Genomic DNA, 12,817 nt, shown 5'->3' on the forward strand with positions numbered 1-12,817 from the left:
CTTACTCCATGTTTTACCGCAGCATTCCTGTGGGATTCCAGTCAGGACAGTAGGTCGCTTGAGAGAGGTCCGTTCGGAATCGGTGAAGTTCATTCAATCGGCAGCCGGACGAGGGCCCTCTCAAGGCAGGTATACTCCAATCGTTAGATGTTCACCCCATCGTCTGGACCTCTCTTACCGGACCTTATGTCGCTGATGGACCCCGCGTTGGGACGCCAATTGAGGAAAAGCAGTCCAGATTACAACCGATGCCCAGGCTGCTGGCACAAGACGCCTCTTAGTTCCCATCTTGAACGATTACAAAATAAAGAGACGGGCGCTGGAAGCAGGAACACAAGAACAGAGTTTTATTTCTCATGAGGAGAGCCTGTCATTTCGGACACGCACACATTGTCTTCAGGAGGTGCTCTAACAGCCTCTCTGAGGCCTGGCCTCTTATACACCTTTTTATGGCATGTGACCATTCTTTATTACAATAAAGACACTGTGAAGTATGGAAAAGACATCCCCGGAATCCCCGCTTCAGACCCATCCCCACACATTTCAACAGTAGAGGTCCCCACCCCCTATACAATAGGAGATGGTTATCACACAGCCGGACGTTCCGCCGATTCTTAGAATGTGTGCGCCTGATCGGATCTCAGGGGGGGTTTGGGGGGCCAGGACCAATCGTAGCTCCTTTGAAGAGGGGCGATTCCATACAGTAAGGGGTAATAAACTGTATCCTCAGGCTAGGTGATGACCGGGGATGCGTGCAAACAATCGGGCTCAAAGGAAGGGGTCATCAAAGGAGAGGTATTCATGCAAGGAATGGTTCCATGTGGACAATTGATGTAGAGGAAGGGGTTTATCAATAGAGGGGTATTCATGAAAGGAAGGGAGGTGTTGGTCAGGCGTGGGGTGTGATTCCCAGGGGCAGAAGAAGAGGTTTTATGACTTGAGCATGTGAGAGCGGGGGCAGCCAGGGTGCGCGGGGGATGCTTGCAGGGTCAGGGGAGTGCGCTGGCGATCGATCGTGAACAGGGAGACCATGGTACCTAAAATGGCTGCCGTGCATATTTGTACGTGAGTCTGAGGAATGGTCAAGATGGCGCAGATGATGTTCAGTTCGCAAACTAAAATTCCACAGTCCTCCCTTTTAACATGTCTCACCAACTTGTCAATTTGGGTCTATCCCCATAAGGCCACGTATTTCTACCTCATAGAGGGGGCTCATGTGCTCAGTTCCGGAGTCCAAAGTCTTAGGGCACATGCATTTAGCAATGAGTGAACACAAATGAACGCCGCTTATGTACATATACATGGTCATTTTCCACATATATAGATACATAACTACATACAAAGGTATACATGTAAATGGAAAATAATAACGAGATATAAAGTTGTATTATATTAAGTCCCATAAGTGGGACTTTAATGTGTCAGTGTACATAAAGTTAATTTATTTGTGTATTTGTATTAACTTGTTTTTTGGGGGAGAAATTGTATCTTTTATTTATGTATTTACATCTATTTATTTGATATTTTCAATACTTCAATAGTGGAGCACTTCGAAATACAATTGGTATTTAAACATTATGACAGTTGAAATAAAATTAAACAGAGACCATAACACATAATCAAATGACTTATACAACTTATCACACATGGGTATAATAAATAAAGCAAAGACCCATAACCATGTAATCAAATCACTTATGTGTAAAGTATGCAGTAACCTATATACATGTTAAGCATAAATATTATGTATATATATGTACGCATACATACATACATATATATGTGTGTGTGTAAATAGCTATATGCATATTAGCCATACATGAAATATACATTTGTACATTAACCAGACGTAAAATAATATTTATATATTTGTAAACGATATGTAGTATGTACATATTTGTACAAAGAAATGAACATTTCTACATACATACATATAATCAAATTATACATGTTTACATACCCAGGCATATGCTGTACATTTGTGTTTTGAGTATGGTGTTCATGGAGGAGCAATCCAAATCATGGGTAGTCTCCTGGACATAATTTATTTATCTGTAGTATTATGTTTTGGGGTAATGAATTCCATAGTTTGGCTGCTTTAACAGAGAAAATGGAGTCACCCGAGGCTTAGATCGGTAACACTGCTGATTACTAAACTTTTAAATTGCTGCTTGATTTTAATATATTTTTGTACATTACTCTGTTTGTGGCTTATGAGGGTTTATTTTTAAATATTGAGGGGCACTTACTTTTGCTACACCCTCCGGGCCGCCGCGGCTTGCCGTTTTAGCACTCTTGGTTTCTCGCTGGGACAGCCGCCGTCTTGGTTGGCAGTGGTTGGTGTCCCAGCTGGGGAATCTGACGCACTTCCAGGTGGGAGGAGCATAAAGACACATGGAAAGGCGAGCCTGCGGCGGATGCACGCCACTGGTGCGCCGAAGACGAGCCAAAGGCAAGACCGTCTGCGCCCGTCCGCGGCTGCTCATGGCCAGGGGTCACGGACTATGTCCATTTTACATTACTCATCTGCTGAATTAAAATCCCTTCAGGGTAATTGGGACCTTGACCCCGATAGCAAAAAAAATGATAGAAAGTTTGGGGATCCTGGGATTGAAGGAGGCAGTTAACACTTAGTTCATCAAACCACCTACTCAGGCGCCCCTTTGTAAGCACAGTACAACCTTAAAACCCCCATGTAGCCGGGCTAGCTTGGTACAGGAGACTTTGTCTATCTGCTCCTTAAATACCCGTTCGATGGTAAAACATCAACTTGAGATTTTTTATCTCCTTGACACCAACAAGCCAGATATACTGTTTTTATCTGAAACCTGGTTGACGGATGAGTCCAGCGCTGACATTCTGGCAGCTATCCCGGACAATTACTACATCCTCCAGTCTAATAGGCCAGATAATAGAGCAGGAGGGGGGTGGCAGCAGTGATTTTACAGAAGCATAAATGTACTTCCCTTATTAAGGGACACATCCTAGACCAGGTGTGGTCTGCTAATCTAGAGATAGCTGACCTGTGAATTTCTCCCTGTTCATGGTCAGCCCACCATTTTATTACCTTCTCCCTCCCAAATATTTCTATCCCCAAAGTCTCCTCCTCAGGTCCTTTTATGGCCAGGAACTGGAGTCGAGTTGATGCTAAAGTATTAATCACCTTATTAGTAGCACCTACATCATAACATTTGATGTTATCTCCTCACCCCCAGGCAGAGAATATTAATGCTTGGCTTGAATCTCCCCGAGATATCATTGCCCCTTTGAAGACTATCAAGAACAAGAGGCCCCATGATGCACAGCGATGGTTTTCTGACAACTGAAGACAATGAAATTGGCTTTGTGGCAAACCGAACGGGAAAAGGCAAAAGGACAGTTGCCCTCATAAAAAGATCATCTTTATGACAGCACTCAAAGATTACAAAAGCGCCACTCTTAGGACTAACTCTGAACATTTTTCTTCTAAAGTCCTGGAGTCTACTTATAAGGCCAAGGACATCTCTACGATCGTAGTTGAACTTGTCAAGCCGGATCATGTTATAGCAAAGCCTACTCCATCTTAATTCTTATGTGACTCCCTGAATACTTATTTTTCTGAAAAAATTGCAAACATTAAATCCAGTATCCCTCACTCCTCGGCACCTTCAGATCCTCATGGCTCATATTCCAACTCCTGCCATCTGGATGAATTTCCTCTCATTAACCAGGAGATTTTTGTTTCTTTACTAAAGAAGATGTCCTCTAGCTCCCCTACAGACAGTTGCCCCCCTCAGATTCTTTGGGAAGTCTTTCTTCAATGTCCGGAGCCCCCGATGTCACTCCTTAACACCATGCGCGCTAGCGCAATTCCGCTCCTGTGCTGAGTTTTTTAAAACCGCACTTTACGTGACGAGCCCAGCTCGTCATCAGCGTGGAAGAGGTTATTAATTCCCTCATCAAAGGCATTGTCCCTAATTTGTTCAAGAGTGTAGAAGTTGTACCTATTTTAAAGAAACTGGGGGCTGACCCGTCAATTCCCAGCAACTTTCGCACAATTTCATTGTTGCCCTTCTTGGGGAAAATCTTGGAAGCCCATGTGGCCAACTGCTTTAGTTCCTTTGTTGAGAAGTCACATTATTTGGATTCTCATCAGGCTAGTTTTAGACCTGAACACTCCACGGAGTCTGGTACTTTAGCAGTTCTGGATGAATTACGCAGGGGGGCCAACCACAGCTCTATGCAAGCTCTGGTACTCCTCGACCTTTCGGCAGCCTTCGACGCGGTCAGCCACCGTCTGCTGGTCGACCGTTTTGAGAGCGCGGTTATCCGGGGCCTTCTACTGAAATGGGTATCCTCTTTCCTCAGTGATCATTTTCAAGCAGTTTGTCTAGTTGGCTTTCCCGCGGAGAAAAGGAAGTTGACATGCGGGGTCCCTCAGGGCTTATCACTCTCTCCCTTCCTTTTTAATTTGTACATTTTTCCTTTAATTTTGGCAGTTCAAAAAAGAGAGGTGGTTATATTCAATTATGCTGACGAACTCCAGTTGGTGTTCAATGTTGACGCCTCCCCTTCATCTAGGGAAAGCCTCCAGTCAACCATGCTTTTTATTAGCAACTGGATGAATGCGAACCATCTGAAGCTAAATCCCGATAAAACTAAGCTGATTCTCACTGGTGGCCCAGCGAATCCCTGGAATTCCAACTTCTGGCCGCAGTCACTGGGCTGCCCTCCATCTCCTGTCAGCTCGGTTAAGAGTTTGGGAATTGTGATTAGCCTTGACCTTACGATGAAGGCACAGATAAGCACTGTGGTCTCCGCTTGTTTTTTTCATCTCCGGAGAATTTGCAAAATAAGCAGATATTTAAACACCGAGACTAGGATTTTAGTTACACTGGCCCTGGTTATGTCGCGTATTGATTATGCTGAATCTTTATATACCGCCATTCCAGCTTACCAACTACGGCGGCTTCAATTAGTGCAGAACCAAGCCGCCAGGCTTGTCTGTGTCCAACCGAAACCTCATCATGTACAACCTATGTTGAAAAAGCTACATTGGCTTCCAGTCACCAATGCTGCCTTTTTAAACTCGGCTGCATAATTTATAAAGCCCTCTCTGCCCGTTAAAGTACGGCACTATGTTTTGTCCAGTGACTTACGGTCAGCAAATATGAATCTGCTGACTCCTTATCCATACAAATGCAAAAAACAAGGAGGTTTAAGATTTTAATTTCTGGCACCACAATTTTGGAACTCTCTTTCTCCTGAATTGTGACTGTCCACTTCCCTCACCCAGTTTAGGAAGTCTCTTAAAACTTTGTTATTTGTTCAGGCCTATATTTGAAAGTGTATGTATTGTCATGGTAATTGATTGACTCTGCTTAGCGCCAAGAAACCGCTGGTGAACGTGTGCTTAATAAAATATTTTTAACATAACATAAAATAACACCCATGCTTTTTTTCTTATATGCTGGAGTTTTGAGATGGGTTTCCAATCTAGAGTGTAGGCTCCTTTCTTGTGTGTATTTGGTAATTTCATTCCTTATCAAAAGTGGTCCTGTGCCATGTAATACTTTGTGGATGATACAAAACAGCTTGAAGGTGTATCTTCTGGCCACTGGTAGCCAATGTAAGATCCATCCTCAAGGCAGGGGAGATATGCTGTTGTGGCTTTACATGTAGGAGTACTCTGGCAGCAGAGTTCTGAATTTGTTGTAGTCTGTTTGTAGTTGTTAAAGCTGATCCATGGTAGAGGCCATTGGCGTAATCAAGTAGGCAGTATAAGAGAGATAGTTGCTTGTACCTTGCGTGGAAATCCTAGGTAGGGGAAGATGTGTTGCAGGGTTTTTATAGTAATAAAGGATTGTCTTGCTGAATTGCCCACTTCGGTATTCATCAATAGCAAGGCCTTCCCAACTACAATGGCCTACTCACAGGGGGAAAAAGTATATAGATGTGGTAAAAGGTGGATCTGCAATGTGAGGTATGGTGTGCCAGTAGAAACAGAAAAATTGTTTGGGATTTAGTATGCCAAAAAGTCCTTTTCAGCACTCGCTTTAAATGTTTTTATAGTCTGGCCAATGTTTTATGATCAGAGATATTGTGAGCGATACAATTTCTACACAAAAAAATATATGTATGCAAAGTGGAAAATAAAATGTTGTCTCTTAAATGGTTGTTCCATGAAACTTCCAAAAAAAGACTACATAGTAATTTTTAACATGTTGTGGGTATCAGTTTTATCCATGAGATATATCTGGTAGATCCTGCGAACTATGGAAACAGACTGCATGAAGTCCATCTACTATACATGCAGACTGGGTTGTGGGCTTAAAGGCTTAAAATGTCATCAGACAGCACAAAGAATGTAATTATTTCCATGGTGACCACGCATGGCTTTTTATGACCTTTTAGCTCAGAGACCTAGTGAAGGATCTTCCAGTGCTTCAAGTTCTAGGATCAATTATGAATCATTTCACCTCAATATGCAGTGTTCTTAAGCTTTGCTTTTATTTTTCTTCCAACAGGCAAAAAGGAGGTAACTCAATGGAGACGAGTAACAGAAGCACATCGTCAAATTTTCTTCTTTTGGGACTATCTGAAGACCCCAATGTGCAGATTGGTCTCTTTGTGTTATTTTTCATCATATATTTGATCACAGTCATTGGAAATGCTATCCTGATCACAGTATGTATTTGCGATTCTCGCCTTCACACTCCAATGTACTTCTTCCTGGCTAACCTCTCCTTCGTAGACATCTGCTACTCATCGGTGACAGTCCCTAACATGCTGGTCCAACTCCTGATTGTGGGGAGGAGAATCAGCTTCACTGCATGCGCTGCTCAGATGTACACATACCTTCTTATGGGGTGTACAGAATGTGTGCTCCTAGCAGTCATGGCGTATGACCGTTATGTGGCCATTGCGATGCCATTACGGTATACAATTATCATGAGCAGATCTTTGTCTATCATCTTGGGAGTCTGTTGCTGGCTGTGTGGCAGCCTGATGGGGCTGCTAGACACATTGTTTACAATACAGTTGCCTTCATGTGGGGCCAGTGTGATCAACCACTACTTTTGTGAAGCCACAGCTTTCCTAAAGATCGTTTGTGTAGATACTTTTATTGCAGAGATGGTGATCTTTTCCGTTGGGATAGTTGTGCTCTTAATCCCCAGCTTCCTCATTCTCTTCACCTACATCCAGATCGTCGCCACCATCATGGGAATCCACTCCTCAGAAGGTCGACACAAAGCCTTCTCGACCTGTGCCTCACATCTAGTTGTTGTCATCATATTCTACAGCACAGCCATCTTCTTGTACATGAAACCTGTGTCTAGAGACTCTGGAAATCAGGAGAAAGTTTTCTCTTTGTTTTACACTGTCACACCCCCAATGCTTAATCCCATGATTTATAGTTTGAGAAACAACGATGTTAAGATGGCTGTCCAGAAACTTCACAGGCGCATATTTTACTGAGTAATCTTACATTGGTCTGTGGCTTATGTTCAAAGGAAGTGAACAGTTTCAAAGGGATACACTTGAAAAACAATAGTGATCAAGGGCTACAAAGGCAAGACTTCTGCTAAAGAAGAAAAATGTAAATATATCATCCATGGTTGGAATGGGGGCATTAAAACTGTAGCATGCTGAGGCTTCTTAGATAGGCATGCATTTTCAACAAGTGATTTATCAACAAAATATTCAAGAGCAGAGAATATTACATATTCTGATTGGATCATTTGAAGCATGGTCAGTGGGCTTACGTGTTACAATGTCTTTGAAGGCCATTGTTTCCACCTTCACAGGGGAAGTGTAAATGCTATACTTAGAGCTCTCCCTAACATAGGAAGGGATATATATGACTTCAGTTAAGACCCCACTGCAGTGGCTCTATTGAAAGAAGTCAGGCTTTCATAAGTAGCTGTCATGTTTGATACAAAGCAGGAGTTTAGTTATCTTGAGCAGCCACAAATGAATGACCCCAAACACTTAGGAAGTTATTTCCTTTGACGCGGAGGGCATTGATCATTTGCCCTACAGGGGACCAGAAACCCATGCATGGCGGTCGGAGGCAGAGACATCTAATGATGGAGGGATTTCCGGCCCAACCAAACTCTAGATGACTCCCTTTTTTTAACATTACAGAACCTTAGGAATGGGTACTCGATTGAGATTGTGAGAGGGATTTTCACATATCTGTATCTTGGATAAAGCTGTTTCATACACACTGGTGGATTCTTCTGAAACAAGTCACAGCCACCCAATGTGTAGAAGCGGCTAGCAGCATTCATGCAGGTGTAGACAAAACATATTGCACCACTTGAAAGGTGGGCCTATGGCCATAAAGGACCATGCGTGAGTGTGTACACTAAGATGAAGCTTAAGAGAGATCAACAGCCGAAGGCGCATAAAGAGTACACTGCTCAATGTTCTAATTCCACCATTCTCATCCCATTCTATTAATCTACTTCCTCTCTCCATACCCAACATTTATGTCCTCTTTGATGGTACCGTCCATTTTTTACTCTCTGTACTTAAGACCCCTCACAATATATCTATATAACGCTGTTATCAAATAATTGTTGCTTCTCTTTATGTGCCTGTTTATGTTGTCAGTCACCTGTGTGGCTAATCTGCCAACTCTTGCTTTCACTGTTCAAGATATCTGTCACTTTTCCTGTTCTTGGTTATCTGCAAATCTGTAATTTTATTTGCTGTTTCCCTTTCTGTTTCTATGTATTTCTCTCCTTTTGTACTGTATAGTTCATTGATGTGTGCTTCTATCTATATCTAATGCAGCTGCTTTTGTCACCTATTCCCTAAGATGGTCCGGAATGTGTCAACTGCTGTATTTTCCACTGTTGTCCCCATTGCCTCCATGTTCTACTCTTTTTCTCGCTTATTTAGGTTGCAGTGGACTCTTGGCTGAGTCGTGTAAGACCAAAGTTGTTGATTTCAAACTCTATAAAATATCTGACAAACGTAATATATATGCTTAAAAGGATTCTTTATAAGCTACCACAATCTGTATAAGATTGAAATTGTATTTTTAAAAAGGCACTGTAAAATGTTATTTATAACTTGTATTTGACATGAGCACCTTGACATTACAAACAGAAATGTTTTCCATAAGGGCAGAAACCAAGGGTTGGAATTAAGCATTTGTACGAAGTTGCTGATTTGTGAGATATAATCAGTGAAACATAACAACCAATCAACAGGTTACATGGTAAATATTGAAGGAGAACTTTGTAATAACACGAAGGCACACATCAATTATTGAAGAACAGTCTTTATTCACAGCTCCCGCAAGCACGTCACAGCCCTGGCCAGGTACATACAAAATGGCCATGTCACCAAGCCACCAACTGTCACCACTCCTTACATGCCAACGGGCAGCACGAGACCTACGCCTCGCGCATCGCACACAGGGCGCGCGAGGCGGACTAGCTCACTACATATCTCCTTTCCCTAAAACAAAGAGGAAAGAAAGAAGAGACAGAAGAGAGGAAAAGCAGAGAACAGGAAGAGGGCACAGAGGAAGGAGAAAGATTTAACGTTGGTATCTAACCGGAACTCTGATCGCTCTAATGCTCCTCCTACCCGTTGAGGGTTGAGGAGAAGAAAGCTGAACACTGAGATCACTTGGAGATTAACAAGTGAAACATTTTTTGCATCGTTTGAACTCTGCGGATTGTTCTTAACATTTTTCACTTTTACCACCTTGTTAACATTCCACCAGTTTTGTCCGTTAACCCGAACCGCACTTCCACACATTTTGTCCAACACTACAGTTTCACTGAACTTAGATTCACCTTTTTTTACAAACCCTTGTTTCTTTATTCTTACACTGTCTCCCACAGCAAACTCTCTGTTTTTTTACCTGTTTCCTCTCATCAAAGTATTCCTTCTGTTTGGATTTTACTTTTTCACTATTTTTTCTTACTTTTTCATCAATTTCTTGGGGAGTAGAATTAGATTTGAACCATTTGGACATCCATGCAGGTCTAAATTCTGTGCATGGTTTTCTGCCTCTCAACAGTTCAAAAGGAGATACTCCCGTAGAAGAATGGGGGGTGGTCTTGTAGAACCATAACATAGCCCTTACACTCAGGGGAACAGCTTTGTTGTGTTCTATAGCCCATTTGACACAGTCACCTATTACTCTGTTGAGTCTTTCCACCAAGCCATTAGTTTGTGGGTGGTAAAGGGAGCTTCTGTAGTGAGTGATGGCTGATTCTTTAAGAAACTCTTCCACCTCAGTAGACACAATCTGCACCCCATTGTCGGAAATGATGGAAAGGGGAAACCCTTCTCTCATGAAAATGTCTTTCATGAAGTCGATAATCTCTTTAGAGTCTACTTTGGACACAAACTTTGCTTCTGGCCACTTTGTATAATAATCCATCATCACTATGGCAAATTTGCATTGATGGGGTAGACTATGGAAGGGCCCTAATACATCAATACCTAGTTTTTCCCACGGAGCACCAGGAAGGGGTATGGGCGTGAGTGGAGAACAGGCTGTGCGAAGACATTTGTCACTAGTAGAACAAACTGTGCATTCCTGCACCATAGCATCGATGTCTTTGTCCATCTGTGGCCACCAAAAGTACTCTCTTACTCTACGTTTGGTGAGTGTGGCTCCAAGATGCCCCTCATGGGCTTTGACTAGAAGAGTGGATCTAATGTTTTCAGGAGGTACCAGTTTATCCAGCCTGAAAACCAGACCATCCTCAATAGAAAGTTCATCTCTCACCTTCAGGTAGGGTTGTATTTCCACCCTCACATTCCTTTCTCTAGGCCACCCTTGTGCAATATACTTTTCACCTCTTTTAAAACCTCATCACTTTCTAGAGCCTCCCGCCAACCTTCTTGTCCCACTGAACATACATTCATCAATTCAACACTGGCTATGATACAGTCTTCTTTTTCGTCATAACAACAGTCATCATTGCATTGCATAGTCTGGCTTGTGGTGGCCGGCAAGCGTGACAGTGTGTCTGCCCTCACATTTTTCCCCCCAGCAATGTGAACCACTTCAAAATTGTATTGTAGTAGTTTAGATGCAAGGCGGGCAATACGGGGTGTAGCATTACAGCTTTTTGTGTTACCAAGAATAGACACCAAAGGTTTGTGGTCTGTTTGAAGTGCAAACTTACGCCCCCACAGATAATTTTTACATTTTTCAAAGCCCCACCAACATGCTAGGAGTTCCTTTTCAATCACAGAGTAATGCGTTTCCGCCTCTCTAAGTACTCTGGATGCAAATCCCACCGTGTGTTCATTAGGGCCAACCTCCTGTGTCAAGACGGCCCCTAACCCATAGTTACTAGCACCTACAGTCAAGGTGCACGGGACATCCTGCATGAAAGGTTTCAAAGCATTGACAGTACTCAGTTGTTCTTTGATCCATTTGAACGCTGACTTGCACTCTTCATCCCACACAAATTCACTTTTGTCCTGTAACAACCTTGAAATGGGGCGAATATTAGTAGCATAGTCTTGGATAAAACGGGCATAACATTCTGTGGGACCCAAAAGTGATTTCACTCCTGCTTTCTCTTTGGGTGCTGATGCATCGACTATGGCTTGAACCAAACTCGGCTTTGGTGTGACTCCTTCGCTTGAGATGGTGTGACCAAGATATTCTACACTGTCTTTAGAGAATACACACTTTTTAGTACGACGCCATGCTCTTGAAAAATTGACAACATTTTGCTCAAAACTAGGTTGTGTTCCTGTTGATCCTTAGCAAATAACAGAACGTCATATTGGAATATAGCCACATTTTTGATTCCCTTGAGCAGATTGACCATGACTCTCTGAAAGACAGAGGCTGCCGAAGCCAGGCCAAAAGGCATACGCCAGAATTGAAACAATCCTGAAGGAGAGTTGAACGCAGTGAAGTGGCGTGAATCCTTGTGAATCCTTGTGAATCCTTGTCAAGTTCGATTTGGTGATATGCAGAAGCCAAATCCAGTTTGGTGAAAACCTTTGCCCCCGCAACTACTCCCAACATATCCGAAATATTTGGTAATGGGTGCGAATCCACCCAAATCACTTTGTTTAGACTGCGCAGGTCAATGCAGATTCTGAGTTCGTTGTTCTTCTTCCGTGCTACCACTAAAGCCGAAGACCAATCCGACGACTCAATTGGTTCAATAACTCCTCTTTTCTGCATAGACAAGAGTTCTTTTTCCAAATCACCTCGAATGCTGAAAGGTATACTTCTTATTTTGTGTTTGACAGGCACCGCATCACTCCTTATCTTCATTTTGTGCTTGAACCCTTTGATCTTTCCCACTTCTCCAGAAAATACTCTCGGGTATTTATTGAGCAATTCTTCCACATGTGTTTGGTCGTGAATAACCAAAATTTGTTCTTTAGCTCCAGGGCATAGCATCATACTGAACAAACATTGATGGAACCATCCTAATATGTCTAGTCCATGGACGGCCACATATATTTTCCCATATATATGTCTGTTCTTGAACACCAAGACGTCTTCAAAATACCCTAGAAGGTCTATACTCCTCCCTTCATAGGATACAGGCTCTCGATCTGGTGGTTGCAGGGGTCTATTCCCCCATTTTTACCTGAATAAAGATTCATTGATCATTGTGATCGTAGCTCCAGAGTCTACCAAAAGTCTCAAATTCTTTTCACCAACACCAATGATCGCGTAGGGATCTACACAGTCATTAAGATCACCACTTTTAATGTTTCCTTCATTGACCACCAAAACCATGTATTTTAGTTCACTGAGAGTGTCATCACTGTCACTGCCACTTGAGTCCTTTACACATGCAACTTGGTTTGTATTTTTTTTTAT

General features: G+C 42.6%; 1 protein-coding gene across 1 annotated transcript; it reads left to right on the forward strand.

Annotated features, from left to right (window-relative positions):
- Positions 1 to 6,525: 6,525 nt before the first annotated feature.
- LOC147709763 (olfactory receptor 2D3-like) lies at positions 6,526 to 7,458 on the forward strand. Its single transcript, XM_086926105.1, has one exon. It carries the CDS (start codon positions 6,526 to 6,528, stop codon positions 7,456 to 7,458), a length of 933 nt encoding a protein of 310 aa, XP_086782231.1.
- The last annotated feature ends 5,359 nt before the right edge of the window (positions 7,459 to 12,817 follow it).

The sequence above is a fragment of the Lissotriton vulgaris genome, chromosome 6 (assembly GCF_964263255.1).
Source record: "Lissotriton vulgaris chromosome 6, aLisVul1.2, whole genome shotgun sequence".
Taxonomy (NCBI): Eukaryota; Metazoa; Chordata; class Amphibia; order Caudata; family Salamandridae; genus Lissotriton; species Lissotriton vulgaris.

Excerpts from the sequence above, each read along its gene's own strand:
- LOC147709763 (XM_086926105.1), top strand. The coding sequence starts at position 6,526 with ATGGAGACGAGTAACAGAAGCACATCGTCAAATTTTCTTCTTTTGGGA.